We start from the raw sequence: 27,832 nt of genomic DNA on the forward strand, positions 1-27,832 counted from the left end.
AACCCCCAACTGCTCCCCGGGCGCCGCAGCAACAAATGGCTGCCTACTGCTCTGGGTGTGTGTTCACTGCTGTGTGTTTTTGCTTTGGATGGGTTAAATGCAGAGCACTAATTCTGAGTATGGGTCACTCACCATACTTGGCCACATGTCACTTTCACTTAATAATATATAATAATATATATATATATATATATATATATATATATATATATATATATATATATATATATATACACACACACACACACACACTATTTGGGTTCTTTATTCACGGAAAAACACATTTTAGTAAAAAGATCATTTAGCAAGTTTCTAGATTTTTATGTTTGCATTTAAAATTAAAAGGAATCGTGAAAACGAATCTCAAATATATAAGATAAGCACGTGTATTTTCAAAGGTTGTTTGGGTTTAATTTTTTATTACCCACAATCCCTTGCTTACTTACTTAACATACATTTTCATAACTTTTCATATTTTAACATTTAGAGTACACCAGGTCAGGCTGTGTATCATGCGTATATATCATGGAAAATATTCAAGGTAGGCAAATTGTTCTTCGGCAAAAGCCATACTATATATAATTACTATAATTACTATAATTACTGTACAAGGTCATCTAGATAGTAGCACGTCAGCAGGTGGTTCACGGCGTTCAGTCACGTGATTGCTGAACGTTGTACTTCCTTAACGTAATTTTAATCTCCCTGCGTCATTTGTTCGTTTGTCTTTTAATCATGCACATCGAAAAATTACGTTGCTATGTAAAAAACCGAACAGTTTGGAGACACGATCTATATCTAAGATAACACCTAAAACCTGTGATCTCCCTGCGTGGCTGACCCTAATTGACACATAATTATTTTTATATTATTGAAACATAATATAAAGTGTCAAATTTACAACATTAACTGAAACGATAACGATTTGTACGTCCAAAAAAAAAAAAAAAAAAAAGTGTACCGCGCATGCGCAGTGACCAACATGACGCACGTACGTTGCGTTTTACTGGTGCCAAAAATATTGCAGTGTAAGTTTATGCTAAACAAACAACTGTGGCTTATTTCTTTCTGAAATTGAATTATTTGTGCAGAAATACATTTTTAGTATTGCGGCATTGCACTTGCTCTGGTACACTTTATTATTGCACTAATAATAATTAAAACAACTCTTGGTGTGCACTAAATGCTGTAAGCGTCTTAATATTACCGCACAATATAATTCAGCCACAAACAAAACGTGATTTATTCTCTTCACAGAGAACAATGAGGTTTATGACAAGCCTGGACGAGAGAGATTTTACAGAGGACAGTATCAAGTTCAAGATATGAACAGGTAAGTTAATGCTGCTCTGAACTTATTCTGGGTTAAACGGGTCTTAGTCTTCTCTAATATAATGTATGTGATTAAAGCTGTAAAAATACTATCCTGAAAAAAAATATCCTGAAATAAAAAAGCCAGTATTTCCATCTATTAATATTAATAGCCATATAGATATAGGTACATCATACTAAATAAATGCATCTTGTAAATATGTCATTTTGGTAAAGCTTGTACACATTTGATCTCTGTATAACTTTAAGTAAAGTTCTTTTCTTTCTGTGAATATGAGAATCTGTGTGTTTCTAAATGGCTTGCTGGTCTTGGGCATGCAATTCTTTATGTTGTTTCCTTATAAAGTGATTCAGAGGAAGACGTTCTGGTGGATGACTGGATGACATCCAAACAAGTGAGTGCTTGAGCTATATCCTGTATAACATATATATTTTATATATATACAAATATATTTGAATAGATTGTATCCGCTGTGTTGGATCTAGATCTCTGACTCTTGTCTTGAAGATCATGTGAAGTGATTGCATTCTCAGTGCACAGTATGATATGCTGATAAAACAGCAGTAAATATCTGTTAAGATGCCAGGTCTCCGGTGATGGTGTCACATTCTGCCTCAGGATTGTCACAGGTGGTTTCTTCACAGGCCAGCTGTCCTATTTTTTGCAGCTAATGGTACATTATCTGCTAAATGTGTCCTACGGCACAAATACAATGTGTTCTGCAGATAAAAGGACCTTACTACTAGAAATAGCTTTAACTGTGGCAGGTTTGAGGTCTCTTGAGGATTGACCAGATTTTACAGGAGAGGAACTATAAAGTCTACATATTTAATAACTGAGAAGACTAGCTAAATTGTCCAAACTCTGGCTCGTCATTGAAATTGGCAACAAGATTTATAAGTGCATCAATATTTATCATGTACTTTTTGGGAGTTGAATCTCTTCTTTTCCATTCATCTTTTTTTATTAGGCTTTACAATACCCTTTAGATTATTTAAGATCTGAGCATACTATTCAACAGATGTGTTATTGATTTATATTTAAAAATACCAATAAGAATTAATTTTGTATTTTTTGAATCAGGCAACAGCAGTCTGACAAAAAAAAATCTTATTTGATATTTATAGACAATATTATTTACACAATATTGACTGGTAAACCAATATAATAAAATTAGGGCTGTCAAATGATTAATCACGATTAATCACATCCAAAATAAAGTTTTGTTTACATAATATATGTATGTGTACAGGGTATATATTTATTATGTATATATAAATACACACACATAAATTATATATTTAGAAAATATGTACATGTATATACATTTATATATTTATATTCTTATATTTTTATATTATATATAAATATATTTAATATATAAACATAACAAATTCTTCTTAAATATATACATGCGTGTGTGTGTATTTATATATACATAATAAATATACACAGTATACACACATATATTATGTAAACAAAACTTTTATTTTGGATGTGATTAATCGTGATTAATCATTTGACAGCCCTAAATAAAATATATATTAGTATAGAAAGTGGATAGGTTCTCGTTCTGTGTTGAAAAGACTATATCAGCAAAGATCAATTCTCAAATGAATGACTCATTAAAGTGTTGGTTTTGCAACGAGCTTAAATTGAGACTGTGTTTCTCAGGATCTGTTGGACACATCAGATGAAGAGCTGAATGATGACCTTTTGTGTAGCGATGATGAGAACGAAACTATAAGGTAGGGTGAACTTTTCCTCTTTCTATAGCAGTCTGTCTCTACAGGGGAACTTTTAGATAAAGGTTGATTTTTGATGCCCCCCAGAGCCTCTGTAAGCTCTGCTTAGAGCAAACGCTGCCGAAGCACATTGCAAATAATGGGAATGTTGTTTCCCTTATCTTGTTCTTTTTCCATCTGGCAAATTTCCAAACAAGAATTACGTAGCTCTGCTTGGAGAATACTGATGTTCTGACATGGCCAGTAATCCTAATACTACTGTTGGTTCCTTGATTGCGGCTGTTTTAAGCACAATTATACAGGTTGCGTTTTCTTTTCAGATGTCACAATGAAAGCATTTCTAAAACAAAAACTGCAGGCGATTGCAAAGCCTTACCTCGTTTGCAAAACTCCACACCTTGCTGAAGACCAAGGCAGATGTCCCTAAAGAAGAGGTGGAAGTGGACCCTGGTGAAGTTTTAGAATCGCATGATCAATTGCCCCTTCTGGAGATTGAATTAATAGTAAGAGTTACCCCTTTATATCTTTAGGATAGCATTGGTTTTGTTCATTCGATATTTTTTTTTTTTTGCTCCTTTGTGTGTGGCACTGGATAGGATAACTGCAGAGCACTAATTCGAGTATGGGTCACATACTTGGCAAATGTCACTTTCACTTAATATATATATAATCATAAATATATATATAATATAGATACTATAGTATATATATTCTCACATATATAGCACATACACACATATACACACACACACACTACACACTATTGGTTTCTTTTATTCACGGAAAACACATTTACGGTAAAAGATAGATTTAGCAAGTTTCTAGATTTTTATGTTTGCATTTAAAATTAAAAGGAATCGTGAAAACGAATCTCAAATATATAAGATAAGCACGTGTATTTTCAAAGTTTGTTTGGGTTTAATTTTTTATTACCCACAACACCCTCGTTTACTTACTTAACTTACATTTTCATAACTTTTCCTGTTTTAACCTTTAGAGTACACCAGGTCAGGCTGTGTATCGTGTGTATATCATGGTAGGTATTTATTGTAGGTAAATTGTTCTTCGGCAAAGGCAAATTGTTCTTCGGCAAAAGCCATACTATATAATTACTGTACAAGGTCATCTAGATAGTAGTAGCCTACGTCAGCTGGTTGTTGGCGTTGTTTCACGTGATTGCTGAACGTTGTACTTCCTTAACGTAATTTTATTCTTTCTGCGTCATTTGTTTGTTTGTATTTTAATCAGGCACTTCGAAAAATTACGTTGCTATGTGAAAAATCGAACAGTTTGGAGACACCCGACCTATATCTAAGATAACACCTAAAACCTGTGATCTCCTGCGTGGCTGACCCTAATTGACACATAATTATTTTTATATTATTGACAAATAATATAAAGTGTCAAATTTACAACATTAACTGAAACGATAACGATTTGTATAAGAAAAAAAAAAAAAAAAAAAAAGTGTACCGCGCATGCGCAGTGAACAACGTGACGCACGTACGTTGCGTTTTACTGGTGCCAAAAATATTGCAGTGTAAGTTTATGTTAAACCAACAACTGTGGCTTATTTCTTTCTGAAATACAATTATTTGTGCAGAAATACATTTTTAGTATTGCGGCATTGCACTTGCTCTGGTACACTTTATTATTGCACTAATAATAATTAAAACAACTCTTGGTGTGCACTAAATACTGCAAGCACCTTTATATTACCGCACAATATAATTCAACCACAAACAAAACGTGATTTATTCTCTTCACAGAGAACAATGAGGTTTATGACAAGCCTGGACGAGAGAGATTTTTACAGAGGAAAGTATCAAGTTCAAAGATATGAACAGGTAAGTTAATGCTGCTCTGAACTTATTCTGGGTTTAAACGGGTCTTAGTCTTCTCTAATATAATGTATGTGATTAAATGTAAAAATACTATCCTGAAAAAAAAAATACTATCCTGAAATAAAAAACCCAGTATTTCCATCTATTAATATTAATTGTAGTTTTGGTTTAGTTATATTATATTAATTAATTTTGTAAATATGTCATTTTGGTAAAGCTTGTACACATTTGATCTCTGTATAACTTTAAGTAAAGTTCTTTTCTTTCTGTGAATATGAGAATCTGTGTGTTTCTAAATGGCTTGCTGGTCTTGGGAATGCAATTCTTTATGTTGTTTCCTTATAAAGTGATTCAGAGGAAGACGTTCTGGTGGATGACTGGATGACATCCAAAACAAAGTGAGTGCTTGAGCTATATCCTGTATAACATATATATATTTTATATATATACAAATATATTTGAATAGATTGTATCCGCTGTGTTGGATCTAGATCTCTGACTCTTGTCTTGAAGATCATGTGAAGTGATTGCATTCTCAGTGCACAGTATGATATGCTGATAAACAGCAGTAAATATCTGTTAAGATGCCAGGTCTCCGGTGATGGTGTCACATTCTGCCTCAGGATTGTCACAGGTGGTTTCTTCACAGGCCAGCTGTCCTATTTTTTGCAGCTAATGGTACATTATCTGCTAAATGTGTCCTACGGCACAAATACAATGTGTTCTGCAGATAAAAGGACCTTACTACTAGAAATAGCTTTTAACTGTGGCAGGTTTGAGGTCTCTTGAGGATTGACCAGATTTTACAGGAGAGGAACTATAAAGTCTAGATATTTAATAACTGAGAAGACTAGCTAAATTGTCCAAACTCTGGCTCGTCATTGAAATTGGCAACAAGATTTATAAGTGCATCAATATTTATCATGTACTTTTTGGGAGTTGAATCTCTTCTTTTCCATTCATCTTTTTTATTAGGCTTTACAAATACCCTTTAGATTATTTAAGATCTGAGCATACTATTCAACAGATGTGTTATTGATTTATTTAAAAATACCAATAAGAATTAATTTTGTATTTTTTGAATCAGGCAACAGCAGTCTGACAAAAAAAAATCTTATTTGATATTTATAGACAATATTATTTACACAATATTGACTGGTAAACCAATATAATAAAATTAGGGCTGTCAAATGATTAATCACGATTAATCACATCCAAAATAAAAGTTTTGTTTACATAATATATGTATGTGTACAGGGTATATTTATTATGTATATATAAATACACACACATAAATTATATATTTAGAAAATATTTACATGTATATACATTTATATATTTATATTCTTATATTTTATATTATATATAAATATATTTAATATATAAACATAACATATTCTTCTTAAATATATACATGCATGTGTGTGTATTTATATATACATAATAAATATACACAGTATACACACATATATTATGTAAACAAAACTTTTATTTTGGATGTGATTAATCGTGATTAATCATTTGACAGCCCTAAATAAAATATATATTAGTATAGAAAGTGGATAGGTTCTCGTTCTGTGTTGAAAAGACTATATCAGCAAAGATCAATTCTCAAATGAATGACTCATTAAAGTGTTGGTTTGCAACGAGCTTAAATTGAGACTGTGTTTCTCAGGATCTGTTGGACACATCAGATGAAGAGCTGAATGATGACCTTTTGTGTAGCGATGATGAGAACGAAACTATAAGGTAGGGTGAACTTTTCCTCTTTCTATAGCAGTCTGGTCTACAGGGGAACTTTTAGATAAAGGTTGATTTTTGATGCCCCCCAGAGCCTCTGTAAGCTCTGCTTAGAGCAAACGCTGCCGAAGCACATTGCAAATAATGGGAATGTTGTTTCAAAATGCCCTTATCTTGTTCTTTTTCCATCTGGCAAATTTCCAAACAAGAATTACGTAGCTCTGCTTGGAGAATACTGATGTTCTGACATGGCCAGTAATCCTAATACTACTGTTGGTTCCTTGATTGCGGCTGTTTTAAGCACAATTATACAGGTTGCGTTTTCTTTTCAGATGTCACAATGAAAGCATTTCTAAACCAAAACTGCAGGCGATTGCAAAGCCTTACCTCGTTTGCAAAACTCCACACCTTGCTGAAGACCAAGGCAGATGTCCTAAAGAAGAGGTGGAAGTGGACCCTGGTGAAGTTTTAGACATCGAAATCAATGCCCCTTCTGGAGATGAATTTCACGTAAGTTACCCCTTTATCTCTTTAGATAGCATTGGTTTTGTCATTCGATATTTTTTTTTTTTTTGCTCCTTAAGCTTTCGTGCTTTGGAATTGGCTCCCTTGAGGGAGGGAGTGACAGGGAGGTGAAATTAGATCTATTATCACTCTCTAGCAGTTTATTTGTCTGTGCCCTGACAAAGTTAGTGCTGACAGCTTGTTTGGTGGAAGGTAATGCCCCCCTGTTGTCTCCATGGCAGAATTGAGATCTGACCTTGAGGCCCGCATCCCTGCAGAAAAGAACTCTTTGTGTTGTAGGAGAGACTCCCCGCCAATTATCAGCCTCAGATAATGCATAGGCTTCTATCAAACCGTAAACCAAATCTGATAACGCCTGTGTAGGTGAAAAGATTATTGACCCTTTAAAAGATATCAGTGTGACTTAAATATGGAGGACATAACTGATGCTCTTCTCTTGTTTTCCTGTCCACCAGAGAAAGAGATTACCCCTAATAATGGTGTGATGTGTGTTGTGAAGTCAATTTATCATTATTTCAAGGACGTTTAAGTCATTGCTGAATAAAGGCTGGTCTTTCGTTGTAGGATAGAGACACAGTCCTTTCATAAGTGATTGAGAGCAATACAAAACAGGGTCAAATAAGCTGTCACTGGATAAGCTAGACTGAATAATTCAATACTCAATGCTATTGAATATGTTAATCAGATACAGGGACAGCTTTATCCAAATGTCAGCTGATTAGATGTTCAAATGATTGATCAATAAAATATAAACCTGTCAAGAAACGCTGCAATGTGTATTTAGCAGGAAGTTGCTGACTACAGTGATCATCAGCAGGCCAATGTAAAGATGGATGTTAAGGATGACATTAAGGTGGTGTCCAGTTTGCAGGAGTCAAGAGAGGTATTGTATTGTCTTGGTATTTTGGAAGAGGAGGCGCATTTATTGTACATAGTCCTTCTGCTTCCGCAGTTGATCATTTGCTGAGGATAAAATACTGTATGTACTGTATACACTACTGTTCCAAAATTTCGTGCCAGTAAATTTTTTTATTTTTAAATAAGTTTATGCTTTTATTTAGCAAGGATGGATTAAACTGATCAAAAGTGAGAGTAAAGACTTTTACATTGTTAAAAAGAGAGTTTCAAACAAATGCTGCTCTTTAAACCTCTTTTATGCTCTTTATTCATCGGAGAATCCTGAAAAAAAATGTTTCATGGTTTCCACAAAAAATATTTAGCAGCACAATAATAAGAAATGTTTCTTTCAAATCAGCATATGAATGATTTCTGAAGGGTGAAAATTCAGCTTCGCAATCTCAGGAATAAATTACAGACTGCACTATATTAAAATAGAAAACAATATTATTGTTAATGTTTAATTAATGTTTTTAATTTTTGATTAAATAAATGCAGCCTTAATGCGCATTTATGAGACTTTCCAACCTCTAAAAATTTGAATAGTGTAGTGTATTATTTTTTTGTTTGTAAACAAGGGAATTTTATCGTTTTAACATGTTCATCTGCTAGCCTAACCATTCAGTGAAATCATCAATTGCAGTTAATTAGATCCATCTGTCACCTTCGACCTACCTCTCTATTTAATGGCAAGAGAGTGTTAGTCTCGACTGTAAACACAAACATACACCTGCAGTACAGATGGTGTCTGCTGTTATGTTTACAGTCTCTGTGCTCAGAGTGTTAGCCTCTGTTTGTGTCAGGAACAGAGACACAAAAGGGACAGAGGGCTTTTTCCTTTTTATTTTTATTTTTATTTTTTTTTATTTATATGATTGTTGTTTTTTTTGGGTGGTGTTATTATTGTTGTTATTGTGGCTTCTCAGTTTTGATATGCAAGTTGACATAATTTCAGCTCTGGAGCCTATTCGGCAGTTTTTTGCTTGTGCTAATGTTACAGAGGAAGCTAATCCACAGGAAAATCATATGGTTTACTGTTGAAAAATATAGTGTGCTCATTTAGGGAATGATGAAAAGAAAATAGCCTTGACTACTTTCAAGTGTAGGAAACTGGCTCCAAAACCACAGTTTTGCTCATACCATTCAACTCTTGATCCAGCGCTAACCATGCATTATAAATTCCCAAGTATAAAAACCTAAGGAGCAGCCCTAGCAAAGCTCAATTGACATTTCAGTTTATGTTACAAATGTAATTTGCATTTTGTCAGAAGTTATGACCCTGTGCAGCACCCTATTTCCATTGAAAGGATGTGCTCCCTACCTACTGATTGGAGATGTCACCCGAAACCATTCTGTTACGCAGAGCAGTGAAATTGATTGTGACACACAGTGTGAAGGAAATAATTGCTGATTCATAGCCTGTTGAGAGGCAGACAGGTTAAAATGGAAGATTCGATAAGATACTTGATATATAGATTTCCCAACCACCATCACTGACCATTAAGTTTCTAGTGCTGGTCAAGTTCTTCAGCAGTTTTTGTCACAGTTTATTTTACGGCAGCTATTAACAAGCTGATCTGTAGAGCATTCTAGAGCAAATTGGGATATTTTTTTATAATTTCCTGTTTGTGTTTTGTGGCTGCTTGAGAATAGTACAATGTGGAACCGAAGGGAATTAAAGCAGGGTTGCTTTGGTAAAGAGGGATCTTCTGCTAGACATACAAGAGTACGGGGGATTGATAAACACTCCATACTAACATAATCAACACCCCCCAGCCCCAGCAGACCAGCACTCAGTGGGAATTTATGAATTTATTAAACATAAAATGATTATTCCGGCATCTGTTAGCATGTTTTAACTTCACTATCTACATGTTATTGTAGATTTGAATGGGGAACTGCATGGATGTGTGTCTGTGTGTATGTATCGATTTCAGGAAGGTTTTGTCCTTTTGTCATGTATGTGAGATCTGTGAGTTTGGTTTATGAAATTTAAATTATCCAGGGTTATTGCTTCTCTTACTGATGTTGATATTTGGATTATGCAAAATAACTTGGCAGTTTTCCACTTTGAGTCAATCATGCGAAATTAGCTTTGTGTTTTGCTTTGGATTTAGCATCTCTTGTGGTATAAACATATTTTGCATTGGGCAATTCAATTACTGTAAAGCCCAAAACAATATTTAATTAATGCAAAAGACAGTGGTTGTAGGCTACATCCTGATAGCACTGCGGTATTCCCTCTGATTGTTTAATTGATGATGAAGTGAAACCTCTCCCTCTTCCTCTTGACTCCATGACGAATGATGAATGAAGCATTGCTGGTGTAGGATTGGCTGAAACTGCTCATTTAACATGTCGGGAGCGAGTAGAGTGAATGTAAATTATGCATAGCTCCGCATTAGCATTATGTCATCTGCAAGAAGCTTACTGGAGTTGCCGATGTCTTCATTCACTCTAACATAAACTCCCCTGTAGTTTCACTGATGCTGATGTTACAGCATTGAGACTGCATTCTAAATATTGCTGTATTAACATCAAGCATGTTAAATGGTTAAACCTGTTTATTTTATTGGCTTTTGCTCTTTGTGCAGTTCCCTCTGACTCTTTTGTATTTGACTGTAAAAATGAGTCAAGTGGCCACTCAAGTGGCTAAATTGTTCAGTTTTAAGTGTTAATGCCCTCTCTTTGTCTATCCCTTTCTTCACCTTTCTGTCTCTCTACCCATGTTCCCCCCAACCCCTGTCTCTTTCTATCCTGAAGTCATGCTAATCTGTGATCATGGCATTAATAGACACAGACAGGCGGAGGAGAGGTATCACAGCCCCTCCTTCCTCCCTCTGCAGCACGAGTGGCAGCCCATTGTCTGCTTGTCGTTGGAGTAAAGTGCCGAATTGCCTGGCTTTATTCAAATTATATCACATTAGATAAAGTCATCTTTCAACAAAGAACATCATATAGTTCTGACTCTATTATTACAGGTACACAGTATCATTAAACACTGTTTTTTTGATGATGTGATCAAACCTGGCCTTTTCGCTCCCGTCGCACCCCTCGGGCAAGTACGATCCACCCACAGACCAAACCCTCCAGAGTCCTGAGTCGCACCCTAGCTCTCTCTCTTTCTGAGCCCTCACAACATTTCACCAGAACCAGAAGAGCCCTCTCTCGGCAAGGTCAGGCTCAGGCCTGCAGCACCTTTCTGCCTGAGGGCTTCGCAAATTTACTTTCATTTCATCAAGCTGTTATTGCTGTGAATGGAATAATGAGTTGATAAATATTGCTGTGGGTTTAGATTTTTGGTTAGATGTTTCGTTTTAACAGTTTCGTTTAAACAATTGTTTCATTTTAAAATTATTATTATTTTTTTTAAAATTAGGACTAATAATAATAATACAATTTAAAATATATGTCTGTATTTATTTATCTATTAAAATACAATGGATGCTGGAATTTTATTGTTATGGATAATAATAATAATAATAATTATTATTTTAATAAAATTGTTGTTTATAATTCATTTTCAGATTACATTACATTAATAATAATAATAATAATAATTAATAATTTACATTATATTGTTGTTGTTAATGCAGTTTACAGAATACACAATATTTTAATAATAATAATAATTTATAATTACATTTTAATTATTAAATTGCATTATTATTATTATTATTATTAATACTATTTAATCATTAAAATTATTTGTTGTTGTTAATAATAATAGTAATAATAATAATAATAATAATAATAACATTTCCACCATCCAAAATACATATTAAATTAGTTAAATTATTTATTTTTGTTGAAATAATTCCATTTCCTGACTTTAAAGAAAGTTAAGGTGTCTATACAAAATTAAGTCTCAAATAGGCATTATTCTTTCTATTGCAGTGCCCTTGATGTCTGCTCAAAGCCATGCCTGGCCTGCTGTGGATCCCTTGAGCATCCAAGGGAGTAGCAGCTGCTCGCTCAGTGTATATGTGTGTGTGCTCAAAGACACGGCTGTGTATATGTTTTCTACTGCTGTTAATCATGAGTGCCTTGGCTAAACACTGTTTGAGTTGAATCTGTAAACATTGATAGTTGTCCTTGTGCAACTGGAAAGGTTTGATATGGGCTTTAGGCACATGTTTATTCCATTTCTAGGGAGGAGGGGGACTTAATGCTCAATAGAATGTGAGGGTCACAGGCTCTATACATATGCCCCAGCATCAACATTTCTATTCAGCTGAAGTCTTATTCATTATATTCATCAAAATATCATTCCTTAATATCTTTATCTTAAATTAGTTCAGCTGTACACATTAGATGTCTAAAACTTTTTATCACTTAACCTGATGGCATTTGTTAAGTTTTGTTGTAATCAGTCAGCTCACTACTTTAAAAAAAAAAAAAAAAATTGGTTGTTGCCTCCTTTAAAATGGCTTCATAAATCTGTATGTGCACATTTGACATGATTACACAGGCAGATTATTGAGAAAAGGAGGAGAAAATTTCTGGCCGCAAAGTCAGAAGTCAAAGTCCAAGCTGGTTATGTTCATGTTTTCTGGATGCCCGTGATGTGATGTGTATTTTTCCACTCTCAAATGTGAATCTCAATTGAGTGCAGCATTTCAGAGAGCAACTCTGAGAGCCTAAGCCAATCAGCAGTGTCATCGAGCCAAGGCTTGGTATGATGCTGTTTAGAATGCAAGTGACAAAATGCCCCCCGGAAACGTCCATTTGCCAGTGGGCATCTGATTAATCATGATTATCATACCATTATCATACAATCACACACGAATCGTACATGCAGGGTCCCATCTGTGGTGTGTGTGTGTGTGTGTGTGAAAGGAATATGCTCTATGAATAGAGGTATTTAAATATAAATCCTGTCTATCATTTTAAACTTCATTTTACAACTGCATTGAGTATTCCGCTCAACTGAAATGGATGAATTGCCTCCAGTGAAAGATCTCATTAATTCCATTAATTGCAGTAGAGAATGGGTTGGCTGCTGTTTGTTTGCACTGGCTGAATGACAGCTCTGATAGTGAGTGAGGCAGATAAAGGCTTTTTGCTATGGATCAGTGGATTGCCCGCAAGTTTTTCATTCCGTGATGTCAGAAGTCGCTTAAATGGCTGTTTCTGAAAAGAAAAATATCAGACTGTCTTGTTAAAAATGCATCACAAATAATCCAGGTCATTTGACTGAAAGAGGTGCGATGCACTTTCTATTCAGCTGAATTTTGATTTTGGCTGCAGATTGTATTTTTTTTTTTTTTTTTTTTTTTTTTTTTTTTTGCATATAATGTTTAGATTATTAAAAAGTTACCTATCCTGCAATAAATTATGTAGACAACTCCGAAATTAATTTTAAAGTGAATAATTTTGCCCTCGTTTGACCTTCTTTGGCGGTAGCCCTACAGCAGTTTTTAAATTAGAGTGTGCTGAATATAAACATCCCTCTTACGACTTTCTGATTCCACAACAGCATCTCTCCTCCAGGAAAGAAGCCCAGTGACGTGACTGTCTTCTCCCTATATCGGTGCAGTTTCAATGGCAATTCTAACACTAAGAGTGGAAGACAACAGGCAAAGCATGACTCTAATGAAACATCTTCCTATTGTCCTCTAAATCATCTCTGTTATTGAATGCAGTGCAATCCACACCTGGCTCCAACCCTGGAGAGCTTTGGCAGCCTCTATCTCTCCCTCTCCCTCCTGCTCCATCTCTCTCTCTCTCTCTGTAAATGCAGGATTAGCCATTGAAAGAGCATTCTTGGTTATCAAATTCATACAAACGGCTTTTGCTTTTGTGTAGTGCTTTTAATTAAATCCTACTGGGGGGCTGGAACTGACCTTTTGAGTGGAGAACTGATTAAGTGCACAATGCCCAGTTATTTCTGAACCACAGTCTGTTGCATAGAGCCACTGATTAACTTTCTGTTTAGGATGACTTGGCTTGAATCTCATTCACAAGCAGGCCAAGGAGAGAAGAAAAAATAGGAGTAATCAATTCTGGTTTAGAATGTAGATTAGGAGCGATAGCATCAGGTAATTAACAGGGGTAAGGGTGGCATTTTCGTACGTGAAGTACAGTGAAAAAGGGTTTATTTGAGAACCGAGATGGATATTTAAGAGGATAAATGTGAAATCAGGGTAGTTAGCTTTTCTTTGAAAGGATTAGTGGATTATTATAATGCATCCCACGAAAAGCTCAATGCAATTAAAGCAGATGTGCGTGATCATAATGACCAGAGTGCCAGCAAAGTTTCCGCTATGAAACATTTGAAATCTCTGCTAATATGTGAGAATAACCAGACAATCGTTGTATAATCATGTTAAAAAATAAATTATATATATCATTTTTTAAAAGAAGTCTGTTATAGTCGCCAAGGTTGCATTTGTTTAATTAAACAATACAATAAAATGGTAATATTGTAAAATATTATTTATATTTAAAATAACTTTTCTATTTTAGTATATATTAAAATGTAGTTTTTCCTGTGATGGTAAAGCTGAATTATCATTTTTTATTTTTTTCTTCAATGACACATGATCCTTCAGAAATCATTCTAATATGCTGATTTGCGGCTCAAAAACCTTTTGACAGCAGTTTTGCTGCTAAATACTTTTTTGTGGAAACCATGATCAATTTTATCAGGATTCTTTGATGAATAGAAAATTTGAAAAGAACAGCATTATTTTAAATAGAAATCTTTTCTAACATGATATAAAAATTATTACCATCACTATTGATCAGTTTAGTGCATCCTTGCTGAATAAAATGAATAATTTATTTAAAAATGAATCTTACTAAACCAAACATTTTTGAACAGTAGTATATATATTATTTTTAAAAAATGAAAAAAAAAATCTTCTTTTATTTTCTTCCTTTTCTCCATTGTATTTATTTGTTGTATTTCTAAATATTATATTTTAAAAACAAATTCTTATTTTATCCTTTATTTTCCTCCATGTTAATTTGGTTAAAAAAAGGTGATACAATGAAAAATGGCAGAATAATTTTTCTTTATTTTTAAAGTAAATGGCAATGGTTTATAGAAAATGATGTATTACTATGGCATTTATTTTCTATGTTAATGTATTGTTAATTTGAATTAAATGCCAACATATGTGTTTTTACTCGGTGCTCATTCAGTGTTTGTCTGGATTAGGGTGGATCTGAGTTGCGAGAGGGTCTCTCTCCTCAACCCTTTGGGCCTCATCTCACACACTCCTGTGGGGGACAGCCTGCCCCAGAGGAGACCCTCACTGGACCCTGCTGCAGTCCTGGTGAGACCACATATCCCAACTGCTCCAGAAGGTTGAGCAAACACATCCAGTCTCAGAAGGTGTATGTTTAGATGCACACGCCTTTTATTTTTCTAACTGAATCATCTGTTACCATGCTACTCTACAGTTAAAACCTTCTAACCTAAATATATACACTATTGTCCAAAAGTTTGGGGTTGGTAATCATTTTTTCTTTTTTTTTTTCTTTTTTTTAATAAATGAACAGATTTGTTTAGCAAGGACACAGAAATTTGATCAAAAGCTGACAAAAATGACATTTGTAATGTTATAAAAGATTTCTATTTCAAATAATTGCTGTTCTTTTTTAACTTTTACACAAAAGCAGCACATATGTTTCAGCTTTGAAAATAATAAGAAATGTTTTTAAAGGATCATATGACATTAAAGACTGAAGTAATGGCTGCTGAAAATTAAGCTTTGCCATTACAGGAATAAATAGCATTTCAAAATATATTAAAATTGAGTACAGCCTTTTTAAAATTGTGAAAACAATATTTCACAATTTTATATTTTAATAAACATTTTTAATAAAAAAAAAATGCATTCTTGTGAGCATAAGAGAATTCTTTCGATTTGAATTAGATATATGCATTTTTATTTTAATTTTTTTTTACACAGATATGGTGTTTTTATTTTTTGAGATTTGCTCTTTCATCTTTTTTGTATTTGGTCTGTCATCATAGGTGTATGCAGTAGTAGAGACTAGGTGCTAGAAGAGGTGGAGTTTTGAAGTATGGCACCCGCATGTTCACTTCCCCTCTTTTTTTTGTCTCTGTTTCACCCCTCCTTCAAAGAGCCAGTGTTCCCAGGACAGCATATGTTTGATCCACAACACTCTGCTTCAGTCTTGGACACTAATCCGCCCCTTGCTGGACCTACTCCCATGGGCTCCATTCAGCCTCCAGGAAATGAGAGTGACCCCTGCAGGCCCAGTCTAGCTTTGCAAGGGCCCACCGATCTGTCAAGGCCTGGGACTCCCCACCGTGGGCAAAAGCCTTTTCAGAAACATCCATCAGCTCAGTCTGGCTGCTCCTTTACTGCTCCCTCTGGACCACAGGCACAGGTAATATTCTATTAATATCCATAATGGCCACTCCCACTCATATTGATGAGACCACTCTGCCAATTGTGATTTGACTGATTAAGGTGTGCCTTATGAAGGCTATTAACCTCTTCTGATTCTCAAGGATTTTTGCCTTCATAAATGGTCTTCAGATCTGTTACCTTATCTTTAGGTTTAGTGTACTTCCCCAAATTAAGTAACAAGTGCCTATTTGCGCTGTTTATTTGTTGAACCTGTGACCTAGTGGTTAGTTCACATTGCTTTGACTTATTAGACTGTTGCAAATATAAATAGCATTAGTTTAACAGTTTAACTTTGTGTTGTGACACAAAGTAATTTAAAATACTGTTAATACCATGTTAAATATATGAAATACATTTAATGTCTACTCTAAATACATATGCACTTCAAAGTAGTAATTGGATGAATAATAGTAGGCCCTTTTGTTCTTATAGACAGATGGACCCACAGGCTACGCTGCCCTCTAGTGTTTAAAGGCAGTTTTGGGCAATTACTCTGTTTCCAGTTTGGCTTCAGTAGGCTTAACTGGATTATTTCAACATCAAGCTTATTTCATTTTGTTTACGTTTTTTTTTTTTTTTTGTAATGGATCTATACACACACACACACACACACACACACACACACACACACACACTTCTAATCTAACCTGAGGATTATTTATCTTCTTTATTTATATTTACGGATTTTTATGCAATTGAGTTTTGGAGCTGATCTTGTTTATATGCTATTTTCTTTATCTAGCACATTTTACTTTATTTATTAAGCACAGTGCTCTTTGACTTAGACTCTTCCTCTGCCTGTCAGTCAAAGAAACCCACTGGCTGCCAACTCATTACAGGCCCCCTTCTGACTGTCCACTACACCAAACACAGAGCAAATCACAGTGTCGATCTGCCTTCATCAGGAGTGCCAGGGAATTTCATTGGTTAAAGCTGCAACCCATTTAGTTTAAGTGAGATTAGTGAGATTTTCAATGCAATTTTTAATGCTGATTAAATTATTAAGTTTAGTAGATAAAGATTATGAAAATTAATATTATTTTTGTTTTTTCTTGCAATTTACAGTACACTACTGTTCAAAAGTTTGGGATCAATAAGATTCTTAATTTTTTATTTGTTTTTGAAAGAATTATCTTTTATTACCAATTACCAATTTGATTTAAAAATAAAGTAAAAAGAGTAATACTGTGAAAAATTATACAATACAATGCTTTTTTATCTGTTAATTAATTTATTCCTTTGATGGCAAAGCTGAATTTTTAGCAGCCATTTCTTTATTTCTTTAATGTCACATTTGTGACACTGAAGACTGGTATCTTTCTAATAAATATTTCTTATTATTATCAGTATTGAAAACAGTTGTACTGCTTAATATCTTTGTGGAATCCATGATAAATTTTTCAGGATTTTTTAAATATATAGAATGCTCAAAAAGGCATAATTTAGAATCTTTCTATACGTCTTTGCCTTTTTTGAACTTTTAATGCATCCTAACCTCAAACTGTTGGAATTTAAACAAATTTTGGTAAAAGGTCCTTTTTTAATTTCTTCACTCAGTATTTCACTTCATGCAAAACTTCAAGTTTATATAACATTCTTTAATGCAGCAAGCCTCAGTGGCCTCTTAGCCTCTTAGGCCGATCACTTATTACCAAATGCAGCACATATCTATTTCTAATAACAGCATCCATCCCACTCAGAAACCTGCTGTGCTGGTAAGAGCTGTTGCCAGGATGGTGCAGAGTGCCAAGCCAATGGCTGTTGCCAGGGGGATGCCCATTGCTGCAAGGCAGCCAAAAGGTGCCAAGTCTAAGATATCTGCCAAAACTCCACCAGCGCCAGGGATGCTGGGAAGAAATGTGGGTCAGAAGGTCAAGGTGCAGCCCCAAACTCCTCCAGCTACTCAAAAACATCCCGCAAAGCCACTAAACATGACAAACAACAAAGAGGTCAGTGTGATGTCTGTGACAGTCACAACTTTATTCATTTAAAAACATTTATATTAGCTGTGTTGTATAAATCTATCTAATATAAAAACCTTTATATTAGCATCATTTCACAGTTCTTGGGTCGATATGTTTGAAGGCTTTGTAGCGGCTCTCATTTTCTCTGGACTTTGATATGAAAGTGTGGGGTAATAGAGCCTTTCACCCCATGCTCAAGGTCAGGCAGTCTGTGTGAAAGCTGTTCATTAGACCAATTATTACCTCTAACAATGCAGTCAGGAGGAAATCAATAGCCACTGTCAGGGCTGTTTCAATGCCTAGCTCTGAAAATCAATCAGTCCGGCTTCTATCTGCATTCTCCTTTTTCAGTCATGTTCAGACAGCAGACATTTGCCGATATCAGACAAGGATTTTTGTATTAAAAAATGCTTTAATTATATTTAGCAGAATGTCTGCACCTTAAGCAATAATAGAACACAATAACTTACAGTGGTTTGCTTTTTTTTTTTTAAAGTGTTCATTATAAAACAAAGTATTTGCTAATAAATGTCCAGGCTTGCTGTGATTATACCATTGAATTGTTTATTATTTATTTTGTTATTCTCAGTGTGAGGAGGAGGAGTTCTACATGGAGAGGCTGCAGGAGCAGATGCGACTGAGGGAGCAGGTTATCAAACAGAAGGAACGGATGAGATCTAGACGGGCTGTAAACAAGAAGCATCTGCGGCAGGAGCACTTCCAAACTGATAGTTCCACCGTACACTGGAACAAAAACCAAAATCAACAGAAACAGCCGTGCATCTTGGGTTCCTGCCCTCAAAAGGTTACGCACCTGCAGCCCTTCCATAATCCCCCTCACTGTCTTGTCTTGGAGCGCCATCCAGAATACCAGCCCTTGCCTTCACTGCAGCACCAGTATCAGGTTTTAGTACCCCCACTTCAGCCTCCATGGCAACAAGCTCCACGAGGGAATCCATCAGAGCTGCAGCATAATCAGTCTCATCAGTGGGGCGCAGAAAGGGTGGTGTTCCAGGGAATGGAGCAAGTCCGAGATCAGATGAACCAACAGTACAGTACTGAAGAGGCCCATGCAGCAGGTCCGCAGGAAGTCTGGCGAGGACGCAAGAGGATGTGTGAGCAGAGAACTTCTGACGGGCCTGTTCCCACCAAAATTAGAGTGGTAAAACACATCAGCCCAGTTGTAAGTACTGTTCTTTCCCATGAATACCACCTTTAATAATTATTTGGGAATTAATTAGTCAAAAGTGGTGTGACATGATTTGAGATTTACAGATATTGGCTTTATTATAAAACTGGCTGTTACAAAACAGTTTATTTTGAAGTGTCCAATAACTGATGTGCAGAACCGATTTTTAAATATTGGTTTGCTTTTAATTAATTAATTGATTAATTGATTAAGTTAATTAATCAAATTATTTATGTTTGCAAACAACACTTTAAAATGCTTTAATAATGTTAATAATATCTCTAGCACATATTTCCTTTTGGTGCTGTTTCCACAGTATATATTGTATATCCATATATTATTACATTCAAGTAGAGAGCAATAAGTACATGATTGGATATAGAGGTAAAAGATTTCCCTTTTATAATTTCACCTTTCAAAACAAGCCCATAATTCATCCCCATATATGAATTCCATCTTCCCCATACGACATAACACAACATTCTCCTTTCATCTCTGTCTTTCCTGTGTAGCCGCCCTTTCTCTCCCTTCTTTCCTCTTCGTAACCCTAACTGAGATGAGAGGCATGCGAGCTTTGCGGGACGATGAAGATAACGGGATGTCAGTCTTAATAGAGGTTGTTTTGGTGGTGGTGGTGGGGGGAGCCTTTGCAGAGAAATATCTGCAGACAGCCGAATCGATGAGGTTGCATTTGACAGACTGGTACGGGGGTGCTGAAAGACAGATCAGCAAGATGCTACCCAGGGACATTGTTCTGCTGTCAGTCTCATCCACGCTGACAAGGTTATCTCTCTCCCTCTCTCAAGTATCAAGTGTCTTTCAGGTGTTCAGAATTGGATGTCACCCCCTGAAGACGTGCAATTAATCTTTGGTGTGTGTTTTCAAGCAAGAATGTGTGTGTGTGGGCACGTTCTCTTAATACCTGTAAATAGAGAGTTGCTAGTATGGAGGATTTGGATAGAAGAGCTTAGCGACAGATAAGGGAAATTAATTTTTCATCAGGAATAATAGCAGGCGTGCCAACAGGGAACACAAAGCAGGAGTGAGGGCGAGGAGGGAATTTGTCAAGTGTTGTCACCCCAGGATAATACTACTTAGTGTGTGATTGGTGTAATGGAGGGCTGTGATTTCTATGGAGGGGGATTAATCACTTTACACTGTGCTGAGAGCAGTGGAATACAGAAAGCACTGTTTCACTGCATCAGATCGTGCTGCTTTGATTTGGGATGTCCTTGGGACATGTTTATAGCATAATATGGTTTAAGATGTATTCACACCTAATACATCACAACAAGTTTATCCAGAGCAGTAAACCAATTTGGATTTAAACCTCCTTACAATGGAACTTCATACTTGGATAACTACTTAATGCTTTGACTTTGCTCAAACTTAGTTTCATTGGTTAATTCATCCCACCCATAGCAGCTTAATGAATGTAAAGAGAAGATTTTGATTAGAAAGTATGCATTTTTGTGGATTCACACTGTGGACAAAAATTTTGATGGCAACATTTTTTTTTTTTTTTTTTTTTTTTTTTTTGGTGGTGCTAACATACTTAAACTGTTTTGCATTAAACACTATGACATAATTAATTCTAATTGGTCTAACACATAAACTACAATTGGGAACTTTCAGTAGGGTCAGTACGATTTTTAAAAAAAAGTATTTTATACTTTAGCAAGGATGCATTAAATTGATCAAAAGTGACAGTAATTACATTTTATAATGTTGCAAAAGATTACTGTTTCAAATAAATGCTCAAAGAATCCTGAAATTTTTTTGTAACAGTTTCCACAAAAACATTAAGCAGCACAACTGTTTAACATTGATAATAATAAGAAATTATTCTTGAGCACCAAATCAGCATAATTTTTTTAGGGCTGTCAAATAGGTACAATTTTGTAATCAAATTATTTGCAAGAGATGCTGATTAAGCAATCAAGTTAATCACATGTATCAATATTTGCTGAGGAAATAGTGATTTGCACCTCAAATAAACAACTTCAAAGACATTACATTACACTGGAAGTAAAGTTGAAGTTAATAGTTAAAATTAGTTCAGCTCCCAATACCTTTGCATTGTGTTCCATTCTGTTGCACTCTATCTGTTTTTAAATGTGTCCTTTGTAGATGGGCTCTTCACACATTCTGTATCCACTGCCCTCAATAGGAAACTTGAATGTGTAACTGTTCTTTAATCTTGAATTATTTGCATTTTATTGTTTTTGTTTTGAGTTAAATAATAAGGAATGATTGCATTTTTTTTATAAAATATATAGTAATTGCAGTTAATGTGTTGACAACACTAATCCTAATATACAGTATACAACACAGACTGTCCCATTGACCATGTGGGAAAAAATCAATTATGTTCAGCTCTGTTCTCCTGCAGGAAATGTTGTGATGTTGTCTAACATCATAACATAGTCTGTGGGAGTGCCATTGTTGTACATCACTGTAGGCCAGTTGTTTTGACTGTAGGCCTGGGGATGCCCACTGCTTTCACAGCAGTGTAGTGGACAGGTGTGACATTGAGCCCGGGCCAGCCGAGAGAGGTGCAGAACTTGAAGCGGAGAGAGTCAGGGGGACTCCTGATTTGTTTATGCTCATTAAGCTCTGAGGTGGGAGGTGGGACACTCTCGGCAGGACAACAGGAGGTAGATGCAGCATGGGAAGGTCAGGAAGACAGTTTTGGGGTGGGAGGTGGAGTTAGATGATTAGTGGGTAGGTAAGGAAGACTTGTTGAGGTGGGATAAGATTAATGTTATGGGGATCTTATGTCAAAAATTTTAATTTTGTCATCATTTACTCACCCTTACTGTATGTTGCTCCAAGCCTGAACACAAAAGAAGATATTGTGAAGAATGTAGGTAACCAAACAGTCGCTGGTAGCAATTGACTTCCATACTGAATCATACATACTGTAGTTATAATTGTTATAATTATAATAAGTTATAATTGCTCCTTTCTCTTTTTTTAACATTCTTGTTTTTGTTGTTGCTGGGTTTTTTTTTTTTTTTTTGCTACAGAGTGCGAGTTGTGATCTCACACCACAGACGAGTGAAGAGACTATTGCAGCGACTGAAACGAAGCCCAGAATTGTCACCTTCAGAATGCCTGATTCATCTCCTCCTTCATTTCAGCAACACAGTCTCAAGTCAAACTGTCCCAAACAGGGAAGGGGATCTGGTCCAAACCAGCCCCAGGATGAGGTAAATGTGTCTCTGTCCTTATCATTTTGTGAACATGGGAGAATGCTACACATTATTCTTTAATACTTATGACTTATTGTCCATATTTCTGTTCAGTATACCTATGGAACTAGTTAATCGCATGTCTGGGAGTTTAAACCTTATGTCTAAACATCACATCAACTACATTTCAGTGACATTTCATGGGCAACAAAAAGCGTAAAATGAAATATGGCATCTACCATCACAAAGGTTTGCTCTTTTGTTAGTCAATAGAGTCAGAAAACATTGCAGCATCTCGTCCGTATTGAAACATCAGCAGACGCCAGAAGGGCAAACTAAATTGGTCGTCTCGGCATGCGCCTGGCGCTCGCTGCAGGTTGTTGTTCAGGGGCGAGGTAGAGTCGGAGAGGGCCAGATGGGCAGTGCCCACTTGGTGCCAGGCAAACAGACGAGCAGTAGAGCGGGAAGAGGGGGGAGAGGATGGGCAAGACTGCAGACCTGGTGTCAGTTGAAGGGCTTTCTTCATCAACCGCTGGGGTCCATCTGAAAAACCTGCTGATGTCAGTAAGACCCATTCAGGTAGGTCAAATCCCCGCTTCCCTCCCAACTCCACCACTCACTGTCATGCCCGTCTACTCACCCTGGAAAGCTGATACGATCAGTGCAATTTACTGTGAAACAGCTTAACCCCTTTGTGAAAGTTAGTGTGATTAATGACACGCTGTCCAGGTGCAGACGTTTGAAATAAAACGATCTGAAATGAGCAGGCAGTTTCATAAGACTGGCACTGCGTTCTTCTTTCTGTTTGGTTGGATATTTATTTTGTTTTTGTTTGTTTTAAGTTGTTTGATGGTATTCAAAAGTACAGTATGGTAAATTCAAAAGTACAGTATGGCTGCTGAATATAAATGCTCTTTCGTCTCTACCTTAGTTTATGTAGTTCAGTTCATTAACATTAGGCAATTTTGACAGAAATGAAAACGAGGCCGTGAGAGATAAAAGTAGAGTGTGTTTAACGGATTTGTACAGTAGTTTAATACATTTTAGGGTTTTAGTAAGATGAAAAGAAAGTTTCTAATGCTTAATGGCATTAGAATTTTAATTAATGCATTTTTTTTAAATGCTTACAAGCTGAATTTGCAGCAGCCATAGTGTCACAATCCTTCCGAAATAATTCTAATATGCTTATTTGCTGCTCAAGAAACATTTCTTTTTAATGTTGAAAACAGATGCTGCTTATTATTTTTGTGGAAACAGTGATACTTTTGTATCCTTGCTTTAATTTGCATTCATCATTTGGATTATTAACTATTGAATTAATAATTAGTAACTTTATCATGCTAGAAAGCTAAATGAAACCCTGCAACACAAAAACAGTAAGAACGACAGGTAAAGAAAGAAAGGTACCTTGAAGAGGTAAGGAATGTGTTGATTACTGTGAAAAAGAAAGAAACACTAGCAGAAAGAAACGACAATACATTTTTAGAAAGGAAGTTAATCACATTTGACCTAACACTAAGTGGCATCTTCTCTTCTAGTTTTCATTACTGTTGTCTACTTTTGTATCTGTTTTGAGAGCATGCCACAGAGTGCATTTTTTTTTTTTGATTTGTTATTACTTGTAATGCACAAGACTATCATATCATGTGTGTGAGGGGGGTGTGGGGATCTGTGGGTGTGGTGTTCCCCCATAGTTCCCCATGCTGACTGCAGCCAATCACCTGCTGTTGCCTGGTCTGTTGATGTGCCTGTCTGCACAGTATGACTCTATCCCTGGTGTGCGTGGATCTAAAGGCTTGACGGGGTTGAGAGGCGTTCGGCTGTCATGTCGTGCATTACTGCACAGAGAGTGAGAGGTGATTGTTCACTCGCTGACACAGAGGCATCATAGCATTGCCTTGAGCAACGCTTACATGGCAGTCATCTGAATCACAGGTGTTTGTGTTTTGCTCAGTGTAGGTGAGTGGGTGTGTTTTCTTTCTTCCAGATTAAACAATTTAGCCCTTTTTCCTCACAATATTTGGTTAGCTGATATACTTATTGGCTAATGTTCATTTTAAATAAATAAAACAGTGATTATGAAATTAGTTTTGAATAAACTTACATTATCACTTACTATCATTGTCGTATTATTGCATAAGATGTTAATCCTATTCTTACTAGGATTTGTGTTCATTAAGCTCTTTTTCACTTGTCTCATCATTTTGTGAGTGAAATAGTCTTGGTGAGATATGAAGGCATATTTTGTAAATCTGAATATGCACTTCCCAAGGCTGCATAATGTTATCATTTTTTATAAAAGTCCTCTAGAGGGCAGCCTTTGTCGACTTGTTGAGCTCTAGGTAAGGCTGAATACAGAGAGGTCGAGAGGGACATTTATTTTGCTATGCTACAGGTTATAGTTTTGAAATTTTATGGATGTGGATATTTGATGGATTAATTTAAGACAATTAATTAAGCATTTTTTAGAATTGTCAGTTTTGAACCTGGTCAAAAAAAAAACAGTATTTGTATTCCTTTTGCTTTCTTATTGTAAAAGCTTCTTTTAGAGATTAAATCAGTCATAAGAATTCAAATTTAAAGATATTTCTGACAAACTATATTAAAGAAAGTGATTGACATTTGAAAATGGCACTTTTGAAACACTTTCACTCCAATGAAAGGGTAATGTATGATTGCCATGCATATACCGTATGTAGTATAATTCATACACAAACAGTACTGTACATACACAAAAGTAAAAATGATTTTTTGTGCCATTTTTAGCAAATGTACAGCAAACAGACACTACTGTTCAGGGGTTTGGTGTCAAGATTCTTTTGAAAAACATATTTGATCAAAATACTGTAAAAGCAGTAATACTGTGAAATATTACAGTTTAAAATAACTTTTTTATTTAATACATTTTATTGTACATTAATAATAAATTAATTGAAAATATATTTTGTCATTTGTTCCTGGGATGGCAAAACTGAATTTTCAGCAGCTATTACTAACAGACTTCAGTGTCACATGATCCTTCAAAAATCATTTTAATATGCTGATTTGGTGCTCAAGAATAGAAATTTTTTCATATTATCAATGTTGAAGACAGTTGTGCTGCTTAATTTTTTTTGTGGAAACCGTGTTACATTTTTTTCAAAATTCTTTGATTAATAGAAATTAGCATTTAGCATTAATAGCATTAGTGTTCATTTGAAATAGAAATATTTTGTACTGTCACTTTTGATTCATTTAATGCATGCTTGCTGAATAAAATATACATTTCTTTAAAATCTTAATGACCCTAAACTTTTGAATGGTAGTGTCGCTTTGCATTCTTTTTCTATGTTTTGGGTTTTGGAGTATCCTGTGCTTTTAGCATTGACTAGGTTGAATTCACTATAGATGTGATCAGTGAAACAATCAGTGTGTGATTCATTTAGCAACATCCGTGGTGACAGGATGGGATCTACACAAAAGTCGTTTCCAAGTTTTTGCTAAATGGTAGGATCTAAACCACCCACAGCGTCCTGCAGTGACCATCAGCTACATGGAATGTTAAAGGGAGCAGCTATTACATGCAACATTGCTTCTCAGTGGCCTCTAATGAGCTGGTGGTTTTATGATGTCACAGGCATTACAAAAACACCACTGACCCTGACAGGCAGCAGGCCCACTGTCACCCTATAAAAATGGACCGAGAATGCTACTGGAACGTGATAATGGGCGCTAGGCCGACATCATTACTTTTTAAATAGTGTCCCTCAGGGGTCATACCTTTGATCTGACCTTTATAACCTTCTTTTGACACAGGTGGCTGTCAGGGGAAACCATTGCAGCGCTTTCATGTAAGTAGACACCATCGTTTCCCAGCATGTTTCTCATATTTGTTTATGTGTTATTGGTACCATGTACCATAACGCTTAAGCCCTCTTTTTTCTCTTTTTGTCTCTATTATAGCTATTATAGTTCCTTCAGTTCCGGCCTGAGAACAGAGTCTGTTACTGCTCAAACCCATGTCAACTTCATAGTAAGACTGAACCACTAAACCTCTCAGATATCAAGCCCTGTGCAACAACATGCTGAGAAGAAAATGTTCTCGTAGGTTTGGCAACATTTTGGTTATGATGCAATATTTTCTTTTTTTTTGTGATTGTTGAAGACAGTGGTTTGGCACCTGTTTGCATTTTGCTTCTTGGTTTCCATTAAATACCTTACACTACTTGCATGGTCCTACGTGGCTTTTCATGTTATTTCCCAAGAAACCCTTTAATGTGTTTGTTCTTTGATGAATTTATACTTTATTTTGAGTCACCTTTATACAGTCACTCTTACTGATTTATTATTCACCCTTTATTATTCCCCATAAATGTTTTTCAAGTTTAGTTAAGTTTTATCTCTGGGGAATGAGCTATAAAAACAAAGGTGGCATCATGACGATGGTAATAGCCTATTGACAACTACCAGTAATGCTTAAATAAGCATTAAAGTTATAGTTAACCAAAAAAATGAAAATTCTGTTGATGTTTACACAACCTCAAGTTGACCTCCAAACCTGTATGAATTTCTTCCTTCTGCTGAACACAAAAAGAAGCTATTTTGAAGAATGGGGGTAATCGAATATGTTGGTCCCTATAGACTTCCATAGTAGGAATGCATACTATGGAAGTCAATGGGGACCAACAGCTGTTCAGTTCTTCAAAATATATTTTGTGTGTGTGTTTTTGTGTTCTGCTGAAGAAAGAAATTCATACAGGCTTGGGTGAGTTAATGACGACAGAATTTTTGGGTCAACGATCCCTTTAAGCAATGTTTTCTATTCCTTCCAACATTATTAAGTAAAGCACTGCATTTGACATTAGCACTCACTTACTTATTTTGAATATTATAAATTTTCCCTCATCTTTCTGACAAAAGCCTGCCTAGGCCACATGGTTTTACTCATGCTGATGTCCAGCACCATCTAGTGGCCAATTTGCTTGATCTTTTCCAGTTAATTAATAAATTGGGCTTTATTTATTTATTTATT

At 35.5% G+C, this 27,832-nt stretch overlaps 1 protein-coding gene across 5 annotated transcripts; it reads left to right on the forward strand.

Annotated features, from left to right (window-relative positions):
* The first annotated feature begins 776 nt into the window (after window positions 1-776).
* On the forward strand, window positions 777-27,025 carry LOC109111682. Of its 5 annotated transcripts, XM_042774536.1 has the most exons (13): window positions 789-1,028; window positions 1,258-1,333; window positions 1,679-1,727; window positions 3,008-3,081; window positions 6,995-7,172; window positions 7,972-8,070; window positions 15,250-15,367; window positions 16,183-16,451; window positions 18,175-18,423; window positions 19,028-19,621; window positions 22,657-22,839; window positions 26,617-26,651; window positions 26,764-27,025. In XM_042774536.1, the coding sequence occupies exons 2-13, from the start codon at window positions 1,326-1,328 to the stop codon at window positions 26,849-26,851; spliced, it is 1,944 nt and encodes a 647-aa protein (XP_042630470.1). In that variant the 5' UTR covers window positions 789-1,028; window positions 1,258-1,325; the 3' UTR covers window positions 26,852-27,025. The 5 variants fall into 5 exon arrangements, with proteins under 5 accessions (XP_042630460.1, XP_042630449.1, XP_042630455.1 ...); XM_042774526.1 differs by lacking the exons at window positions 26,617-26,651; window positions 26,764-27,025 and adding an exon at window positions 23,198-23,496 and having other exon boundaries at window positions 777-1,028; window positions 16,189-16,451; XM_042774515.1 differs by lacking the exons at window positions 26,617-26,651; window positions 26,764-27,025 and adding an exon at window positions 23,198-23,490 and having other exon boundaries at window positions 782-1,028.
* Window positions 27,026-27,832: the final 807 nt, after the last annotated feature.

This window comes from Cyprinus carpio, chromosome A2 (genome assembly GCF_018340385.1).
Source record: "Cyprinus carpio isolate SPL01 chromosome A2, ASM1834038v1, whole genome shotgun sequence".
In the NCBI taxonomy this organism is placed as follows: Eukaryota; Metazoa; Chordata; class Actinopteri; order Cypriniformes; family Cyprinidae; genus Cyprinus; species Cyprinus carpio.

Coding starts and splice junctions, on each gene's coding strand:
- LOC109111682 (XM_042774515.1), top strand. Junction 16,452..18,174: donor CCTCTGGACCACAGGCACAG/GTAATATTCTAT, acceptor CATCCCACTCAG/AAACCTGCTGTGCTGGTAAG. Junction 19,622..22,656: donor TAAAACACATCAGCCCAGTT/GTAAGTACTGTT, acceptor TTTTTGCTACAG/AGTGCGAGTTGTGATCTCAC.